This window comes from Danio rerio, chromosome 7 (assembly GCF_049306965.1).
Source record: "Danio rerio strain Tuebingen ecotype United States chromosome 7, GRCz12tu, whole genome shotgun sequence".
Lineage (NCBI taxonomy): Eukaryota > Metazoa > Chordata > Actinopteri > Cypriniformes > Danionidae > Danio > Danio rerio.
The window spans coordinates 39,879,348-39,900,716 of record NC_133182.1 but is presented as its reverse complement, the minus strand read 5'-3'; the positions used below and the strand labels follow the sequence as shown (position 1 = coordinate 39,900,716).

The 21,369-nt window shown below is 34.9% G+C and overlaps 3 protein-coding genes across 8 annotated transcripts in view; 2 read left to right on the top strand and 1 right to left on the bottom strand.

Moving 5' to 3' along the window:
• ptprja (protein tyrosine phosphatase receptor type Ja) overlaps positions 1-5,164 on the top strand; it is a 57,514-nt gene extending 52,350 nt beyond the window's left edge. The window contains 3 exon segments of the mRNA NM_001136242.1: positions 1,598-1,758; positions 1,864-1,999; positions 5,009-5,164. Of these exon segments, the coding sequence (NP_001129714.1) occupies positions 1,598-1,758; positions 1,864-1,999; positions 5,009-5,164 (453 nt within the window).
• esyt2b (extended synaptotagmin-like protein 2b) overlaps positions 1-21,369 on the bottom strand; it is an 860,030-nt gene that overhangs the window by 644,246 nt on the left and 194,415 nt on the right. The gene's annotated exons all lie outside the window — the stretch shown is intronic.
• slc67a1 (solute carrier family 67 member 1) lies at positions 6,519-21,083 on the top strand. 5 transcript variants are annotated; one of them, XM_073906682.1, is made up of 12 exons: positions 6,519-6,559; positions 6,662-6,763; positions 6,990-7,207; positions 10,138-10,235; positions 12,753-12,898; positions 12,984-13,116; positions 14,987-15,096; positions 15,238-15,348; positions 16,698-16,798; positions 17,344-17,445; positions 17,569-17,689; positions 20,429-21,083. In XM_073906682.1, the coding sequence occupies exons 3-12, from the start codon at positions 7,109-7,111 to the stop codon at positions 20,611-20,613; spliced, it is 1,206 nt and encodes a 401-aa protein (XP_073762783.1). In that variant the 5' UTR covers positions 6,519-6,559; positions 6,662-6,763; positions 6,990-7,108; the 3' UTR covers positions 20,614-21,083. The 5 variants fall into 5 exon arrangements, with proteins under 5 accessions (XP_073762783.1, XP_073762782.1, XP_073762784.1 ...); XM_073906681.1 differs by having other exon boundaries at positions 6,966-7,207; XM_073906683.1 differs by lacking the exon at positions 6,662-6,763.

The window sequence follows — 21,369 nt, the reverse complement described above, 5'->3', positions numbered from 1 at the left end:
TACTGTGCCCCTTCCTGAAACTCGTCTGACATGGTTTGAGAACATGGTGTAGAGATATGAAATTGTTCAACTGATTGCCCACAATATATTCCAGGAACTTGGCCAGAAATTTTAAGGTTAGGGTTATGCTTACAGTTAGTCCTCAGAAATTATCTTGTAATTGGAGAAAATGTAAACATCACCACCAGGCATTTTGTGGACTGGTCTAATAACAGCAATTTCTATTTCAGGAGGGGTGACTCCAAGACTCAATGATAAATTCACAACTGATGTTATGTGAGGGATACTTTAGCCTAAAATGAAACTTATGTTATCCTTCACTCATCCTTCACTTGTTTCTTTCTTCTGTTGAACTTAAAAGAGAAAATGTTACAAAATGCTTGGTGCTGGTACCTATTACCTTCCATTGAATTTTTTTAATAAGTGAAGTCGATAGGTACTAGCTTTCTTCAAAATATCTTCTTTTGAGTTCAACAGAAGAAGGTACTCACAAAGTTTTAAAACCACACAAGGAAGAGGAAATGATGAGCTTTTTTGGGTAAAGTATTCTTTTAATTAATGAACAAAAAAAACGGGATCTCACATACTTTTATTCATTGTATTCATGGACTTCATTGTAATAGCAACAAAGTAATTTCAACCATTCCAAAATTAAGTATTATTTAAATTCAGAATTTAAAAACTGAATTTCAGACTGCGTTCAGAAGTACGAGAAGTTACTGATCCGTATGTACTCTCGATCTTAACAGTAAAGTAATGGATAAACTTGTTACATTGATCAGCTGAAGAATTGAAATTTAAGAAACCATACTTCCAAAGGTGCAAACTCGTCAAGCTGTGAAGATAACATGGAGTTAAAGTGCTTAACGGAGTCAGTGAATGGATACCCTAAATATACTTTAAATTGTGCAATGGCGACGCAGTGGCGCAGTAGGTAGTGCTGTCGCCTCACAGCAAGAAGGTTGCTGGGTTCGATCCTCGGCTCAGTTGGCGTTTCTGTGTGGAGTTTGCATGTTCTCCCTGCGTTCACGTCGGTTTCTTCCGGGTGCTCCGGTTTCCCCCACAGTCCAAAGACATGCGGTACAGGTGAATTGGGTAGGCTAAATGGTCCATAGTGCATGAATGTGTGTGTGTGAATGTGTGTATGGGTGTTTCCCAGAGATGGGTTGCGGCTGGAAGAACATCCGCTGTGTAAAAATGTGCTGGATAAGTTGGCAGTTCATTCTGCTGTGGCGACCCCGGATTAATAAAGGGACTAAGCCGATAAGAAAATGAATGAATGAATGAATTAATTGTGCAATGTGATTTACGAATGTGCACATATTTACTTGTATTCGTGACGAAATAATGTGAAATTTTGCATATGTATTTTGAGTAGATTATATGCACCCAACTATCATCAGCTATGCTTGTTTATGCTAATTTAGGTTACTCTGGATATCTCATGTTGGTCATAATGGAATGATCTGCAGTCTGTTCTTTTTAATCGGTGCATTTATAGGATTTGATGTTGCACTTATTCAGCCTTCTTAGTAAGTCTGTTGAAATTCATGAAAATATATAAATGTTTTGTATGGGACAATTACTTTCATTACAGATGAAAACAGCAGAAATTCGATCGGTTCGTCACTTCCATTTCACTGCATGGCCAGACCATGGAGTTCCTGAGACCACTGAGCTTCTCATCAACTTCAGACATCTGGTCCGAGAGCACATGGATGAGTACTCAAGACATTCCCCCACACTTGTGCACTGCAGGTATGTGAAGAGTTCCTCAATAAGCTGATATAAAATCAAACCTGACCGTGGTATTACTGTACTCACAAAAAGAAATTGTTTTCACTTTTTATTTTCTAAATACAGTGCGGGTGTGGGCCGGACAGGTACCTTCATTGCCATTGATAGGTTAATCTTCCAGATCGAGCGGGATGGTGTAGTGGATGTATATGGGATCATCCATGACTTACGCATGCACAGACCCCTCATGGTGCAAACAGAGGTACATTCTTTAGAGTTCTGTGATCACTTACTCACACTCCACTTGTTCCAAATCTGTTTGAGTTTCTTTCTTCTGTTGAACACTAAAGAGGCTATTTTAATGAATGTTGCCAAATGTTTCCCTCCAGAAATACTTAATTTGTGTTCAAAAAACAAAACAAAAAACAAAAAAACCTTAAATGTTTGAAAGTACACTGTCTGACAAAAGTCTTGTCGTCAATCCCAGTTGTAAGAGCAACAAACAATAACTTGACATCTAGTTGATCATTTGGAAAAGTGGCAGAAGGTAGATTTTTTTAGATGAATCATCTGTTGAACTGCATCCCAATCATCGCAAATACTGCAGAAGACCTCTTGGAAACTGCATAGAAATTCTTCAGCAGGATAGTGTCCTTCTCATAATTCAGCCTCCACATTAAAGTTGCTAAAAGCAAAGAAGGTCAAAGTGCTCCAGGATTGGCCAACCCAGTTATGGACATTATTGAGCATGTCTAGGGTAAGATGGAGGGATTGAAGAAGAATCCAAAGAATCTTGATGAACTCTGGGAGTCCTGCAAGAAGGCTTTCTTTGCCATTCCAGATGACTTTATTAATAAGTTATTTAAGTCATTGCAGAGATGTATGAATGCAGTCCTCCAAGCTCATGGAAGTCATACACAATAATAACTCTTTTTCCACTGCACCATGACTTTATATTCTATACTGTACATTATTTCTGTTAAGTGACAAGACTTTTGTCTAATCATGGTCAGACCTTACTGCCCTAATTAAATAATTAAAAATCAAGGCATGATAATTTTTTTAGTAAATTAAGTGTAATCTAGAGGCTTTTGCCTTTTAATTCAATTCAATTCAATTAGTTTATTGTCATGTGCACAGTAAGGAAACACGTTTCCCTGTACAATGAAATTCTTACTTTGCTTTCCACAGTGAAGTCATACACATAACATACATATCATACACGACATACTCATACAGTATATACAAAAAAGTGACAGAAGTATAACTATGAAATGTAAATATCCATAAGTGTAAATAATATATACTACTGATTGTGGAATAATGTAAACACATGTAAACAATGTATAGTAGTTCTTAAAATTGTGCTTATTATGTAAAAAGTGCCAAGTGCAATTGGCCTATATGCAAACAACAGTATGAAGGCCAGAGCAGATTGAGTGCAATTGTATGCATTAATAGTGCAAACTGGGATGGAGAATATAGTGTGCTACTGAGAAAAAAAATGAAACCGTTTATGTCCACTGGTTATTCGTTTAAAAAAGTCTGATAGCTGATGGGAAAAAAAATAATTATTGAGTTTGGCAGTCCTGCATCTCACACTCCTATACCTCCTCCCTGAGGGTAGGAGTGTGAATATTCTGTGTTGTGGGTGCGTGGGGTCTTTCAGGCCACTTCACATCAGCCACTTCTGATACCAAATGACCAACTAGAAGTCAAGTTATTATTGTTGTTCCTAAAACTTGGATAGGCGACAAGACTTTTGTCAGGTAATGTATGTCAGCAATGATAGCCCAGTGGTTAGTGCTCGACTATTGCAACATTGCTTCAGGTGTCCCGAGATAGAATCCCAACTCATCAACCTTCCCAATCCTGTTCCACCCTCTCTCTCTCCCACTTTATTTCCTGTCGTCCTACTGTTCTATCAAATAAAACAAAAAAATGGATGGCAGTATTTGAAGGGAATTAAATATTAGTTTTTAGATGAACCAAACCTTAAACATTTTTTAATTTCTCTTTGTCTTTTTATTTATATATTGTTTAATAAAATAAAGTAGTATACATTTGCTATAAATAAGTGGTAACACCAAAGCTGCACACTTCAATGCACACTTCTGTACTGTATAGGCAAGGCAAGTCAAGTTTATTTATATAGCACATTTCATACACAATGGCAATTCAAAGTGCTTTACATAAACAAGAATAAAAGAAACAAGTAAAATAAAAATAAAAACAAATAATAAAAATGCGTAAAAACAAAACAAAACATAAAAACAGGTAAAATGTGATATAAAAGAATGAAGAAGAAGAGAAAAACATGATAGTGCAATCTGTCGGACGCAGCACAGTGCTCATTCAGTAAAGGCACAGCTAAACAGATGTGTTTTCAGTCTTGATTTGAATGTGCCTAATGTTGGAGCACATCTGATCATTTCTGGAAGCTGATTCCAGCAGCAAGGAGCATAGTGGCTAAAAGCCGATTCACCCTGCTTTGACTGAACTCTTGGAACTTCTAGTTTATATGATCCTAATGATCTGAGTGATCTGTTATAGTATGTGAGTGGAGTAGTACCATATGTCTGAATTCATAGTTATCTACAGTAAAAACAGTAGGTGAGACGCACATGCATGGCTGGCTACTTCTGCTGAGATTCTGAATTGCATATTCATTAGACAATTTATGGATGGTAGCCAGTAGGCCATGTGATAATGACAAATAATAGATATATTATGAACATTCACACTGTGTTCTTACTATCACTTGTTAAGACTTGTTAATTCTGACATCACGCAAAGCATCTTCTGGGTACAAGCGCTCTACCACACTGTATGGCGAGACTCAACAAATAGTAATAATAAAAGTTTACAAAGCAATGTGATACTTTTAAAAATCATGATTGCAATATATATCCATGCCCAATATCCAGTGGCTAGGACGTGATTAATTTTTTATAAATTGTTTAAATATTGATGTCTGTGATGCAGCAAATCCAAAGAGTGTTGTGTACAACAAGATTTTATATATATAAAAAACACTTTAATGTGTGATATGACTAAAAAGAAGTCATAAACCAATTTTTTCTCTATTCAGCTGAGTAGTGGCTTGGACCCAGAAACGGTATTCCATTCGTCACAACTTAACAAGCAGATACAGAACATTTTTAATGGTTGCACTGCAGATCTTTATCAATAAATGTCTGAATTTCAATAACTGTTTTATAAACAATAAGAGCATCTGCTTTTCTATAATTGTTGGTGTTTGCTTTTTCAGGATCAATATGTCTTTCTTAACCAGTGTGCCATGGACATCATCAAGTCTCGAACTGGAAACAATGTAGATCTGATCTACCAGAACACAGCTGCACTCACTATTTATGAGAACTTTGAGCCCTTGAAAAAAGGCAAAAATGGCTACCATAAGGCTTGACCGTCTACGTTAAACGCTTCGCTGAGGCAATCTTTTTTTTTTCTTTGTTTACTTAATTTTAAAATTGGGTTTTATTTAATGAGGGAAAAAACAAAGCTTATTTATTGATTAAGACATTTGTTCATTAAGGTACATAAGTATGTAGAAATATTTTTAAATAAAGTTTTTTTTTATAAATACAGAAATGTAACTGCAGGGATTTTTTTAATAAAATAAAATGTATAATTATATGACTATATAAAATTTAAAATAGAAATATATAATTTTACATTCAGTGATGTAAGATGACATGACAAAAAATATTCTGTCCCATATTCTGTGATTTATAACATGGCAGTTGACTGTGCACATCCATCGAGTGATGCTGTAAGCTGCATCTGAGCTGTTTTATCAGGTTTTAATTTTCAGGTCGATGACATTAATATAGCAACAATTTCACGATGTCACAGGTTGATCATAAATAGACCATAAGGACAGTAAATTAACTCTCACTTGTTAGCAGTCTTATTGTTTCTTCTGGAATAGAATATTCTCAGTGAATATCCTGTACATTTTGACCTGTCTGTTCCTGGATTGTAAATGTTGTTGTTTTTTCTTTGTAGAATCGGGCCAGTGAATGTTCTGTATATGCCTACTGATAATTTATTACAACAAAGTTTTAACAGAGTATAACTCTGTACCATGTTTATGCACTTAAATTGTTATATTTGTAAATATTTGCTCATTCTGAACTTCTGAAGTGTTGTTCCAAGGATTTTTTGCTTGTTTCATTTTTAGGTATTCTGTACTTCACTGCACATATATTTTAAAAAAGTTTATTGATACTGCTGGTCACAGTAAGAAAGCATACAGAAGAACTCTGTATTATATTATGATAATAAAAATGCTGCACTTTATTTGACATAACTTTGGTGTTTAGTGTGTGTTGCTTCTGTCATTTTAAAATATACTGAAGACTTAATGTTAGTATTTAATAAAAAGTAAATAAAAAATAGAAAGCTTTGTTTGATAGTTAGGTTTTTGGAGATGTGTTGGGGAGATTGTTTGCTTGCAGATAGGTAAACAACTGTTTGTCTTAGATACACAAGCATTATTATTACATCACCAGATTGGAACTGCACATGTCTTACCAGAGTAAGTCACAGAAAATAACAGATTTTAATACAGTATTTTGTATTTCAAAATATTTCTTATCTCCCAAAAGTATTGCTTTTAATTGGTAAAGTCACCTTTCGGACATTCTCCACGCAAAAGCTCCCTCAATCTACACAATGAACTTATTTTCCGTTTAGTCACATTACACGTGTATTGCATTGTAGTAACGTTAGTCACGCCTCTAATGGTCACGACACGCAGAGGAGGAGGTATTTCCTCTATGTTATCTGCAACAAAATGGCGAGTACTTTGCATTTATGATATTATGTTGCACTTTAGAAACATCTATACGTTTATTTTTATTGTTTCATAACCTGAAGCGGTTATGCATATGCGTCACAGCGTTTGTAGGCTACTCGGTCAGGGTAAACAGACTCCGACGGTAAACATCACCAGCCGTGTTCTTGTTCGGGGATGAAACGATAACATCTTTTATTGAGTACCGTAAGTCTTTGCAAATATCAATACGTTAGTGTAAATAATATAAAGACTATATTATGTTGTAAAGCTTTTCTGTCGCCGCTAGAGCAAGCAGCTCAAATCCTTTAACCTGCTGAGAGTTTGAGGACTGGTCGAAGTTCAGCTCGGCTGTTAACCTTTACCTCACATTAATGTGCTTTGTCACTTAAATCGGTTTGTTATACAGTAGGCACCTGTGTGTGATCTTCAGAGACCGACACTTTGGAACAGATGCACTTGTTTACCTGTTTGAGGAGGTGATCCAGCGGAAGGAGAACTGTCAGAGAATAAAAACATAAAGCTGGTAAATCTACTTCAGTGATCTGGGTGATGATGGATCCTGCAGCAAAGCAGAAAGTGATTTACATCACCTACCTCATAGCGGCTCTGGAAATCACCTGGATGTTCCTCCAGTTCTCCATAACACCGGTTTGTCTGCTTTTTTCCTTATTCATTTACGATCAGATGTTAAATAAATAAAACCACCAGTCAGTCTGAACTGCAAGTAAGGGGAGTGTGTCTGTCAAAATGCCTGCCTTTTTTGTTTTTGTGACATTCCAGTATTTTGACATATGAACTAACTGTTATTACACTATTATGTTGTACTCTGTTTTTGTTATTTTGACTTATAAATCATTATACATAATATATTTGTATTTATAACTAAATGATAGCCTTTATTTTGTGCATAATTACAACAAATTTACATACAATACAAAGACACACAACTAGTCAAAAGCTTGGCAATATTAATATTTTTGTTTATTACCAAGGCTGCATTTATTTAATCACAAACAGTATTATTAATAGTAATATAAATAGTAATAGTATCATACAATGTATTGTGCAATGTTTAAACAAGTTATTATTACAAAAACATTTTAAATAATGCTTTTATTTATAAAAATAATAGTATTTTGATTAGCATAAACATAAACCAGAACACATTTATGAAAAATCACTGATAACTATAACAGCAGATAATTCATATATATATATATATATATATATATATATATATATATATATATATATATATATATATATATATATATATATATATATATATATTAGGGGTGTAACAATACACAAAAGGCTCGGTTCGGTTCGGTACGGTTCGGTTTCTGTTTGCTGTGGGGTTAGGGTTGATGTCATGTTAACAGCAATGCTAAGGGACAATTCACTTAATAACAAGAACATCTTAACTTTTTCTTTATTAACTTTGTCATCGCATTTTTAGTACAGTCAGGATACCCGAGTAAACAACTAGAATGAAATAAATACCTCCAATATAGACTAGTCAGAAAAAAAAACTATTCTCTTCAGAGCAGCCATCTTAACTAAGTAAACTAAAATTAAATAAATAACTGCAGTGTAGACTAGTGGAAGATCTTCTTCAAAAACACCATAATATCCACATTCTCCGATGAGAGGCTTGATCTCTGTGCTGACACAGACGCTCATTTTTGATTATATGGTTTCATTTAGATAGATAGGTTTCCGTTTAAATTAATGAAAAATATACATATAATGTGTTTGTAAAGTGTTTTTTCATGACATATTCACCAGTAAAATACATTGCGGTTGTGTCTGAAACTAATGTTAGGGTTGTAGCCGGCTGTATGTTTGCCTCCCGATCTCTCTCTCTCTCTCCCGCTCCTTCTATGCCGGTCATTTATGTAGGTCCGCCTTCACGACAGCTGATGCCTGTCATTTCTGTAGGCCCGCATTTTGACAGCTGATTGGTCAGGATACCGATCTATCATCATTTGGCGACGCAGCGCGGGAATGTAAAAAGCATGTCAGGAAGAGCGGGAGAGAGAGCGCTTTTTCCTTTGATCTCGTTTTTCGTGTATTTTTCTGACATGATTATGATTTTCGTTGTTTTTGCTTAACTTTCGTTTGGGTAAAATTATTTTGCATTACTTTTGCCCACTTTAAGAAATTTTGTGAGGTTTGAACATTTTTATTTCAATTGATTTGTATATTATTTTTTAACTCCGACAATATAGCTGTATCTCCTCAAGTTCAGTCTTAGTGTAAGGTGGATAGGGAAAATGTCATACGATTTCTATTTTGCAAACACGTAGAAAATGTACTGTTAAAGACATCAGGTAAGAGGTGAAAGTCATCTTTGTTTATTTTATTCAGTATATGGAAGAATGCGGCGCACGTCGCTGAAGACCTTTTTTTACTTTTCATCAGTTTTAGCGAGGTAAGAGGGGTTATTCATGAGTTAGAATTGTTTTATTATATTTATTTCTTTTGTTTGTCTTCACTATCACCCCCTTGCTCGAGTTTAACAAATTTTTTTTTATACTTTTGTTTGAATTTGTTACTTTATTATATTATTTTTATTAGTGTAAATATTTCTCTTTTTTTATATTTGGGCATTATTCTGGTTTTACTTTTGTACAATAAATCACTTTTGTTGGCAGTTCTGTTGCTTACACCCTCACATTGTGAAATTACCACACTTTTTAAATGTTTTTCCTTACAAGTAAGGCTTTGTCTAGACACGAATTCTATTCCTGTACTCAACTGGAAAACCAAAATGTTTCCACACAGATGACTTAAATGTGTCTGGGGGATCTGCAATCTCAGTACTATGTGAAGCAGCCATCCTGCGTCCAGTAGTAATGTGATGCTTACTCAAGTCACATGACATGACATGCACTAAAATACTAACTTTAGAATATAATATTTAGAACAAATCCTCATCATTACTAAAACAATTTAATCAAATATGATAATAAAGATGTGTTTAAATTGGTTCAATTAGTTAGAGACAAGTGACGTCAACCTCAACAATGGGCAGCAGGGGGCGTGAGAGTACCGCGGTACGCCACAAGAGTTTCGCGATACGTATCGTGGTTGGTGTATCGCGATATTTCAGTTCGGTTTTAATATCGTTACACCCCTAATATATATATATATTTTCCTGTGTTCGTGTGGCTTTCCTCTGGGTGCTTCGGTTTCCTCCACAGTCCAAAGACATGCGCTTTAGGTGAATCGAATAAAGTAAATTGGCCCCGGTATATGTGTGTGCACGCATATGAGAGTGTATGGGTGTTCCCCAGTACTGGGTTGCAGCTGGAAGGGCATCCGCTTTGTAAAACATATGCTGGATAAGTTGGCGGTTCATTCCTCTGTGACAAACCCTGATTACTCCTGGAATAGGGTATGAATTATTTCGGGTGTCACTATATATATATATATATATATATATATATATATATATATATATATATATATATATATATATATATATATATATATATATATATAAATAGTTAGTGTGACAGATTTGAATTATGGGTTGTACTATATTTAATGTTAAGTTTTGTCTTGTGTAACAGTATTTGGCGAGGAGGCTCGGGTTCGACACTATTTGGTTCGGGTATCTGCAGACTACAGTCGGAGTGATTCAGCTGCTTGGAGGCCCCATTTATGGAAGGTATGAAATATTCCATTTTATTATTAAGCATTATTTCAGTACTTGATATGTAGCTTAAGTGATACAGTACAAATTACAGTGCAACTTATGAGTAGGCCCACATGGAATCTGCGTTCACAGAAATCAACAGATTTTCAGCCCATCGTTGAGTCTATTTATTGACTTGCGTAAATTTATATTTAATTAGTTTTGTAATAATTTTCAGTAATATTATTGGGTAATATGAAAAGGTCATTTGATTTATTTACAATACAGTTTGTAAAGTAATATTTTCTGTCTTAAAGTAGATATATTATATGAGAGACTTGCTTTGTTTACCAAATAAGTGGATCTAATTGGATTTGCATTGTAAACATTAAATTCAAGTGAAAAAAGTATTATATTTGAATTGATATATTAAGCTTTTAGTTACAATACTCCTAAAATCATTCCACATACATCCACAGATTTTATGCAAAATTCTGCACAGAAATGGCAAAAATGTCTACTATGCCCTACTTATGAGTCATTTTGTGACTTCATATGTTCACATTATTGGCTGTGCTGTCATTAGCCGCTTTTCCACTATCGTGCTGAATCGTTCTTTAAACAGAACTGTTCCATTCCGTGCCAAACCGGGCCAGACAGCACGGATACGGTTTCATTTTCCACTGTCGTGCTGCGACAAAGCTCTTTAAAACATTACACAAAACGCATCAGTAGTTGCCAGTGGCTCCCTTTGTTCAATTAAAGTTAAATAAGAGCCGAAACTATTTATTTATTTTTTTCATAAAAGCAAAAGCAACCATGTGACTAAACACTGTTATGCCGCTCTATCATATAGGGGTGCTAAATATAGGTACATGTGCACCCTTATTTATTCATATATTGCGCAGCTCTGGCTAAATTTTATTTAGAGGGAAAATTACCAAAATGTAACGTGATGATTGAAAATAATTGGAGGGGAAATAAATAATATTTAAAATCTCTGAACATAACAGAAAAATAAACAATGATAAGACAACAATAATAATGCATTTGCATTATAGTGGCAGAAATATAATTTTGGACAGGCCTTGTCAAAGGTGAGCGGGCACTTTCACTAATAAAAACACAGCACTTAAATTATTTCATTTTAAACAATTATTTAAATTACACTGCGTTTTTATATAAAAAGTTGATAATGATATAAAATATACTACATTTTGATGGTAAAATGAAACCAATTAAGCGATGGCTGTTATTTGTTTTACTATTCAAACATTAAATAACGAATGCAGCAAGTGAAAAAAAACGAATATGAAAATATATCGCAGGATTTAAAGCATATAAAGCACTATTATATTTAGCAAAATAATGCTCTATTATTTTTTTATTTTGATCATTTTATTTTTATTATTATAATTATTTTTGTGTTCATAATTAACTAACAAGCTGTAGGCGAATTATTGCTAGACGTTTTAGAAAATATTTGCGTAGCTATATTAAAGATCACCACAAAAAAAAAAGCACAGAAACATGTTACATGCCTCATAAATGTCATATAACTTATGTATAATTGAATCATATAATTGCCTATAGCTGAAATGATAAAAATTGCTCATTTTATTTTTATAAAACATTTGTGAAAACGTATTGATATTTTTTGAGTAAAAGCAATACTGACATTTAAGAATCCATATTTATTTAATTCATTCATTCTTTTGACTTGTTTATTAGTGCATATGCTATAATATAAATCATACAACAGTACCTTGGACAGTTACAGTGCCGCTCCGTAAAGCTTTCAAGCAAAGTCTTTTGGACGGCCGACATTACAACACGAACATGCCGTCCTTCAGGTGGTCTCGCCGGTATTAACAAGCTGTCCTGGCTTTGAATTAAAAAGTGCAATTATTTCCTCGTTTTTTAAAGAGTCTGCAAGTACGTGTTCCATTGATATAGTGATGTTGTTGTGGAATTTGGACATCGACGATGCAAAGCGTGACTTTATTCGCTTTATTCGATGCGCAGCAGGAAAAAAAAGTCAGCAGCGCAAGTCGCTCAGAGCGAGTTTTGTGCTGTGGAATACAGCGCTGTGTGCAATAAACTCACATTCAGGCAAGCGATGTAGGTCTGTATTCAAGTCAATAAAATAATAACTTTAATGAATAAAATATCTTCGTAAGAATGTGATGAGTTATTCACTTCTCTTCCAGAGACTGCTCTATGGTTTTAAAATCCTTTTTAAATATCGTTTAGACCTGGATCATTATTTTATATTAAATGTACTGTAGTTTATTGAGGATGTCTGATGACTAGCGCGCTTCTGCTGAGCCAGCTGTGGTAGCTTAGCAACCGAGTCGCGACGTCAACACAGAATCTGTCAGCACAGTTCAGCACGGTTGTCTAACCGTGGCGAAAATTCCGGGCCAAGAACGGTTTGTAATCGTGCCGCGCCGTTCCAGGCTCAGTGGAGAAACAACCGTAACCGTACCGAAGTGTTCTTAGAACGGTTTGGCACGATAGTGGAAAAGCAGCTATTGTGTCGTTTTCTAGGTTTGCAGATATATTCGGAGCCCGTGCTGCTCTTTCTGTGTCTTGTGGAGCATCAGTCTTTTATTTCCTACTGTTGACTGTGGCAGACAGCCCGTTTATGCTTTTTGTGCATAAACTACCTGCTGTTTTCATGCACGCCCTACCAGGTAACCCATGCATTCTTACACACATACAATTAAGTCAAATACACACTGTACACACATATGTGAAGACATTTGTATCTGTATGAAGGAGCTCAGATGGTGGTAGCAGATCTGTCAGAAAAGGAGAAACGTGCGGAGGCTCTTGGGAAACTGGGCCTCTGCTTTGGCATTGGCATGATTGCAGGATCATCTCTTGGCGGGACCCTCAGCACACGCTTTGGGTAGGACCCACTACCCCACCTCTGCTACATTTATAGCTCTGTAAAAGATTGAAAGAAGTCATTAAGGCCGCATTTTTTATCAATATTTTTAAACATTACTTCAGTTTGAAATCAAATTTTAACATGTGATGCATTTTGCATGATTCTTTGATCAATAGAAAGTTCAAATAAACACGTTTTAAATAGTGTTATTTACTTGTTTATTTTTAATCAATTTAATGCATATACAGTTGAATACATTTAAATTCTTTTTCAAATATTTAATCTTCAAATATTTAAGTGAAGTTTAACAGATCAAGGACATTGTTAACAGCATTTTCAATTGTGTATTTCTTTAACAGAAGGAAAGTCTTATTTTAGTTTGGCTGAAAGAAATACACATATATGTCTTGGGTCAATATTATTAAGACATATATATGTTTAATTGACTACTGAAGAAACCACTGTTGTCCAGTCACTTACCTAATTGACCTAGCTTGCCTATTTAACCACAATAACCTTTAAATTGCACTTTAAACTAAATACTAGTACATTGCAAAATAACTAGTAAAATATTATATATTGTTATCATGGAAAAAATGTATTATTAGAAATGAGTCCAGGCTCATTCTGAGAACGCACCCATATACATTTCTGGACAGAGCTAAATATGTCCCAAGAGCTACGTTTGTTTTTTTGCAGTTTTTGTTTTCCAAATCACCAGAGGCCGCTGTGTATGCTTTTTGAGATCTCAAATTTCTCTAGCGAGTGCCATTTGCACCTACTCTTCTCACGTTAATCCAATCGAGGCCGCTGTCGACTGATTTACTGACTCACCCTCCTCCTTCCTTAAACCCAACCAATAGTGTTTTCAAAAGCAAAGAAAAATGAAAGCCATTTTTCACATCTTTTAGATTTTACCACATTCTCACCCTCTTATTTGCTTGTTTATTTTTTTGGGGGGGGGTTTGTTTTTGTCTTACCTGCTTTCTGGAACCGTTCTTCGCCAGATTTGAACCCTATCGTCTATGTTCAATATACTCACGGATCGGTATGTATCATGGTTTTAGGGTCATGGTTTCAGTACGGCATGGTTTGTGCTATGCTTAGAAAAAATGCCTACAGATAATATTTATGTCAACACATCCTAATTATTGAGCACTTTTAAAGTATTGTTTACTTCTGTTTACATTATGCTTGCTTTACCAAGGCAACAACACATTTTTATTTAGGATTTCTTTATGATTTTATTATGATTTCAGAGAGCTCTTAAGCAAAGAGAGTGTTCAGCTCTTCTCTCTTAATTCAGCAGGAACAGTACTTACAGAAGAAAGCTGATAGCAGATGAGTAAACACAGTGAGTAGCAGAAGAGATCAGGTGCGGAAGAACACCCAGCAGCAGCGTTACTGAAGTAACAGAACTGCTGTATGTCTGCGTCCGTATGGGACGCTTCTGGGCCTAGACACAGACCTCGATCTGGCTTTTAGTGACCACTGATCTAGGCTATCTTTGCAACAACATTAAAAAAAGCAATTCGTTATGTTTTTGTGCAATGACAGCAATGCGCTGTGATTTGGCCTCACCTTGCATTTGCGCTGTATCTCTATCACTTGCCATGGCATGCTGAAACCCACAGAAACTCCACACACTCTCACACACACACACACGTTTTCAGAATGAGCCTATGTTGCATTAAATCTAGTATGCTTAAAAAGTGTTCTATTCATTAAACAGCCCTGGGGGGAAAATGAAAAATAATAACCAATTTTGCAAGGGGGCTAATAAATACTTCTTCAACTGTATGCATATATCTAAGTATGCAGCATACTTACTTAGATGAAAGCACTGATATTAAAATTTCAATGAATATGCATTTTGTGTGTTTTACAGTGAAAGGTTTGCAGCATCTTTTGGGGCTGTCGGGAGTTTTGTTTCTTTGATGTTGGTGTTGAACTTCATTCCTAAACAGACAAAAACACAAACCACTCCGGAGAGTGACGGTATAATATAAACACACAGACATACTGTACACTAAACAAGACTGGAAGGAAATACTCTTGCTGTAGCATTTAGAAACTCATTTTACATTTATACATAATTCTGATATATATTTTTATATGATTACGTTTTTCTGTGTTTAGAGAAGGGCTCATCAAAGTCTGTGTTTAATATGGGGGAAATCACTAGATTGATGAAGTTTCCAGGTGTTGCAAAGACTTTTACGGTGAAGATTATATCTGGATTGCCGACAGGTGAGCACATACAGTATTATCTATTGCTATTTTGACTTTACACATATTGGGGCTTTTTACACCTGATCACTTCATGCTTTTTTCTGATCGGATTTGTAGTTTGCATCTTGTTTAATTTTTTCATTTTGTTTTGTTTTTGACTTTAACCATGAAGCAGTAAAATTGGAATGCTAAATTAAAATCAAATGACAGCATCAGTATCCCCAACACAGACGCACCTGTGTTTCCTCTGTGAATGGAGATGAATAATAATAGAAAAATACAATCATTTACAAAGACACAATTTTTTGTTTTTAGGAGAGAAAGTTATACATAAATGAATTTAAACCCTTTGGAGACTTGACAAAATTTTTTATTTAACCTGTAATAATTTTGTGATGATGTTTTACTATATCAGGATGTCCGCGGGGTCTCAAAAGTATTAAAAGTTAATAAATAATTTATGAGAAAATAAAGGGCCTTAAAAGGTATTAAAAAGTCTTAATTGCGTTTTTACAAGGTCTTAATTTTTGTTCAAGCGTTATCCAAAGTGTTTGACTCCAAAAAAAGCATAAATATATTGATTTTCCTCCTAATATTAACAACAGTGTGCTTGATCCACGCGATTGCTTTGGGCCGGGGCATGTAGGTCATGTCACATAATTAATGACAAATGCGGGAAGGTGATGTGACGGTTTCCACATGTTGCGAAACCATAGAGTGAAACAGACGACAAAACGGGAAAAAATTATTTTGTGTACTCCTGGTTGGAGATATATAAATTTAAACAGTGGCTGAAGCCTGTCACTGAAACAACCACATAGCTTATTCTTTTAAGCTTTGTTTCTTCCGAGCTTATCTGAGTTCTGTTGCATGGTTGTGCTCCATTGATTTATTTAACTGCAGCTGTTTATTAAAACTGTTTATTAAGTTAAAGATTTGATATTGATTAGAATTTGAAGTGGCAATGAGGTTCTAAAATATTCTGAGAAGGTCTTTAAAAAGTCTTGAAAAAGTATTGAAATGACCTTTATAATTCCTGCATATACCCTGTATATGAAATCCTTTGTATGCTGAATATGTACCTTAATTTAAAAAAAAAACAACAATAGCTCAATAAAATGCAGTGTATATGATGCTTTAGTCAATGTAACCTAATAAAATTAGTATATAACATGGGATTTCAAGATCAAATTTATATCAGTTGAGCAGAGACACATTTATGTGGTAAAATGTATATGGAACTGCTCACAAATCATACAGCTATCCAGAGGAAATGCATGATGTAAACAGGTACCCAACAAGGAGACACATTTCAATAGAAATATGTGTTGCTTCTTCAGTTTTGTTATTTTTTGTTTTGATTTCAGGTATATTTCAAGTTATGTTTTCCATCATTGCCATGAACTTCTTCCAACTGAAGGCAGAGCAGAATGGCTATTTGATGGCTTACTTCGGTATAGTGCAAATGGTAAAAATCATATGCCGTTTATAGTAGTCAACATTTGAAGTGGATCAAAAGCTTTCATCAATCTTTTCCTAAAACTAATGAACAACACCAATTTTCTTAAGCCTCATTCACACATGAGCGACTCGCAGTGACAAATAGACAAGCGACAGTTCATTTAAGCGAAGACCGAGCTACTTGTGGCGACCACCATCTATGCAAGCGGCAACAACCGTTGACGACCAGGTGAGCGTGTTGAGCGATGCAAATAAAAGAGCGGCTCTCTTGAGTGACAGCCAATAGGAGCACCTATAGAGCTCACATCATCCTCTCTCAGCTCACTCAGAGGCTGGATGTATTCTCTTGTGCTGTAGACCTACACAGACCTGCACACTGTTTGCAGCAGATCGCCACCCAGATCGACAGGCACCTACAAAGTCACTGCTAGTGTGAATGAGGCAACTGTTTTGATCCACTTCAAATGTTGACTACTGTACATTGTTTTACATTTGAGAACAGATGGTGTAGCTTTGTGAATAAATGACACTAATGTCTTACTGTTTTTTAAGGTGATCCAAGGGGCTGTAATCGGGCGTCTGACGTCTAGCTTTTCAGAGAATTCTTTACTGCTGCTATCTGTTGGGGTTTCTAGTCTAGTGGGCCTTGCACAGGTAAACTGCTATCGGGCTCCTTACTTTTTCTTTTTTTTTACAGTAGTGTCTGTCAAACAGGATTAGGTAGCATGTCTTCTATTAGTGTATTTCCTAATTATATTTGTTTTGTGTGTTTTTCAGGCATTGATGACAAATGTGTTTCAGTTTTGCTTCATCGTTATACCAATGATGTTTTCTCTAAGTGTCTTCAATGTCATCACAGACAGCATGCTGACCAAGAGTGTGTCTCCGGCTGACACAGGTAATCCACAAACATGCACATTAGGGCTGCACAGTATATTTTTCTAGACCAGCATTAACATTGCAATATGCACCATAACACAGGATGCACAATGTCGAGTTGGGATTATAATTGACCTGACACCACTGTTCACAACACCTGACTTGTGGACTCATCACATAGTTTAACCACAATAAAATGAAAGTTTATAATTTTCATGTGTTTTTACCACCTGTAACTGGAAGCATTCCAAGTGAGTTCGAAGAATTGTGGCTCAAAAAATGATAACATTTGTAGCTTTAACAAAGATGAATTGAATTGAATTATTTAAACGCTGAAGACTATACAGCATTATTTTAATGTTTATTCAATTTCTGAACCTGAATACTGCACTCTCAGAAAAAAAGGTACAAAGTGGTACAAATAATGTTCCTTAAGGAGCAGTTTTGTACCTTTGAAAAAGTTGTACCTTATATGGTACAGAAAAGACCTCTCATGATGCTGTTCTGTACCTTTTATGGTACAATTAAAATGATGGTACACAATTGTTCTCATAAAAAGGTACATACGTGTTGGACAATTCCTTCTTTATTACAATATCTATGAAAATTAATATTATTGGAAAGGCAACGTGATTTATGAACAATTTCCATATTAAATATTGAATCATCATTTAAAAGCACATGTTTAAAAAAACTCATAAACAAACAACTGGTAAAACAAAACTATAGATATTGTAAACTAAACATTTAAGGCATTTTTATTAAACATTTGGTAAGCATTTTCTGATAGATACAGTTTCATTATTGATAGCCGCACCTTTTGATGTTTGCTTTCCACTACGCACATGAGCTGGCAAAAGTTCTGCATATGCAAAGTGTTCATGCAGACATTTTAGTATTGTAAAACTAATCAAACTTTGTGCACATCTCCTTACAATACTTGCATAATTATATTTCTATTTTAAAATTAAGTCAATTAAATGAACGTTTAAGTAATTACAAAGGTATTGTGTGAAAAATGGAGCGAATTTTTTTTTAATATTGTACATAGGAGAAAGTGTTTGATTTTTTTATATTTACTGAAAAGAAATTGACCCATTTTGGATAAAGAAAAATTCCTTTAAGTAGTTCCCGAAGAACCATATTTGACACTGTTAAGGTACAAAGAGTCTTGTCACTGTAGTGGTACCTTCATGGATCAGATTTGCACCTTTGACGAAGGATGAGTACAATGCATACTTTAATTTGGACGATTTCCTATCGCACTAAAATGACATTATTATTTTAATAAGATTTATTTACACATTTAGAGTCAAAGCATTTTTTTCGTAAAAAATTCTCGTGCTGTTCTCTTTAAATGGCCGGTTGTATATCATTGTTCCTAATTTTGTCTCCTGTTTCGTCATAAAATACATGGTAGCATTACCTGTTTACTCTCAGTATATGTAGCAGAGTGTTGAATGGTCTTATTGGTCAGATGGCCCAGTCTGTTACTACTGCATTTTTTCTAGAGAAAACAAAGCATTCATTATCATATGTGCATTTCAGCTTTCTCAGCAATTGTATTCATTATATGTATTCATGATATTGTATTGTAATGCAGAATGTATGAAATGTGGCTAATTTTAGATTGATGAATTTAAAGTATTGCTGTAAACCTCATCAAACTGTGATACAGGAAGTAGTGTACAGTATTTCAATGCAAAAAAAAATCTCTGTTTTAACCTTTAATAAGGCACTGATTGAAATGTTCATCTGGAAAAACCCTGGAGGGGATACTGGAGGTTATTACAAAACTTTTGAACTTCTATGACTTAAAAAATAGTAATTAGTGTCAATAAAGTTATTATATATGGTTTTTATTTCGATAAAGCATTAATGTTCATACAAGGTCCGCGAGCTGTCACTGGGGTGGTACCTTTTCAAAATGTACAAATTTTTACATAAAAGGTCCATATTGATTCCTCAAAGGTGCATATTAGTACCTAAATAGTACAAATGTGTTCCTCTTAAAATTTGTAAGTACTAATGTATACTTTTGAGGTACTAAATAGGCCACTTTAAGTACAAATGTGTACCTTTTGAAAAGGTACCACCCGAGTGACAGCTCGCGTATCTTTATTTCTGAGAGTGTAGAGGCTTATTATGACTATAAACATTAATATGAAGTCTATAAATGTCCTATGTCTGTTTGAATGGTGTATTATGATTTACTAAACACATACTCAAGCATATTGTAGAAAATATTACTGTTATATAGTAGAATGATTAATTTTCCAAATAGCAAGGATATACTGTTTGATTATTAAATTTAGCTTTACCAGTTAACAACTAAACATAAAGATTTTAAAAAAATGAAATGGGAAAAATGCGTTTCATAGGGCTTAATAATGTCAGATTTTCCAATATCAATTAGAAAGTTGTGTGGCTGGAATGGCATAAAGCATATGCCCGAGTAATTGGTGGTTCATTCCGCTGTGGTGACCCCTGATAAATCAGGGAGTAAGCTGAATGATAGTGAGTGTTTTGAAAATTATAATTCCGTTCAGAGCACAGAAGTGTGTCCTCAACATGAAAACCAAACTCCTCCAGGCCAAACCTTTGTAACTTTGTAGACTTTACATTCACAAACATGAACATAAAATTGAAACAAACACGTAATTGGCCATTTTAATTAGCAATTGATTGTAGACTTGCGTAAAGCATTCAGAAAGGGAAGAATCAAGCCCTAAATGTGGTTTCTGTGTGGTGTATTTAGGAACCATGCTGGGTCTGTGTGCGTCGGTCCAGTCTCTTTTGCGCACTGTGGGCCCAACCATTGGAGGATTCCTCTACGAGACATACGGTGTGCCATCCTTCGGATACATCCAGTGTGTCATCAACGCTGCTGTCTTTGGCCTCCTTCTAACCACTGGAGGGCGCTCACAGACACATAGACCTTAAAAACTGTGAAAAGAGTTGTTTATCAGTATCTTGTTCCTCACCACATTGTGTGAAAGAGGGCAGTTTAAAACAAACCATGGGCATTCAAACCTCCTCACACACTGCGAAGGAATTTCGCAGCAAATGACCCAGCTGATGACGGTCTTGGAAACACTACAAATGTCATTGTTACTATCAAATTGCTCATTAGCCTATATCTCAAGTCAGCTCAGGATTGTTTTTGATGAAATTGAAAATTGACTTTGCATATAAATGTTTACGTAGGTCAGTGCAAAAGAGTGCAGTGAGGGTTTTAGCTACTTGTTTAAACAATTCAATATACAGTTAGTTATTCATTCTATTGCTGCTGGGGTCAGATTATGTCATGTAAAATGTCATGCAGAATTTAAAATCTATAATCAGATATAATTTTATATGAAACCCCTCAAATGATATTACAATATTACAATAAATTTGGTCCTCTTGATTGATCTGTTTGTATTTTTTGTTATTGTGCACTGCAACACTTTCCAGATTCTCCAAGTTCTCCAAACTGCACATTTTTTTTTGTCTGACACTTTTATTTTGTGCTTTTAATAATAAAAAAATGTTTCATTAACGTTCTTTATTAGACAGCAGAATGCACATACAGCCTCAAAAAATCATTCATTTTAACTGCTTCTTTATTTTTACATACAATCAGAGTGAATCCTGCTTTTCACTCATTCTGCCTATTATCCATTTAAAATGTTATAACATGAGGTTTTATTATTATTA

What these genes read in the sequence shown, in the direction of transcription:
- slc67a1 (XM_073906683.1), top strand. Translation starts at nt 7,109, where the DNA reads ATGATGGATCCTGCAGCAAAGCAGAAAGTGATTTACATCACCTACCTC. An exon ending in GGAGGCCCCATTTATGGAAG is followed by an intron (nt 10,236 to 12,752) that starts GTATGAAATATT and finishes GTCGTTTTCTAG; the next exon opens with GTTTGCAGATATATTCGGAG. An exon ending in TGTGTCTCCGGCTGACACAG is followed by an intron (nt 17,690 to 20,428) that starts GTAATCCACAAA and finishes TGGTGTATTTAG; the next exon opens with GAACCATGCTGGGTCTGTGT.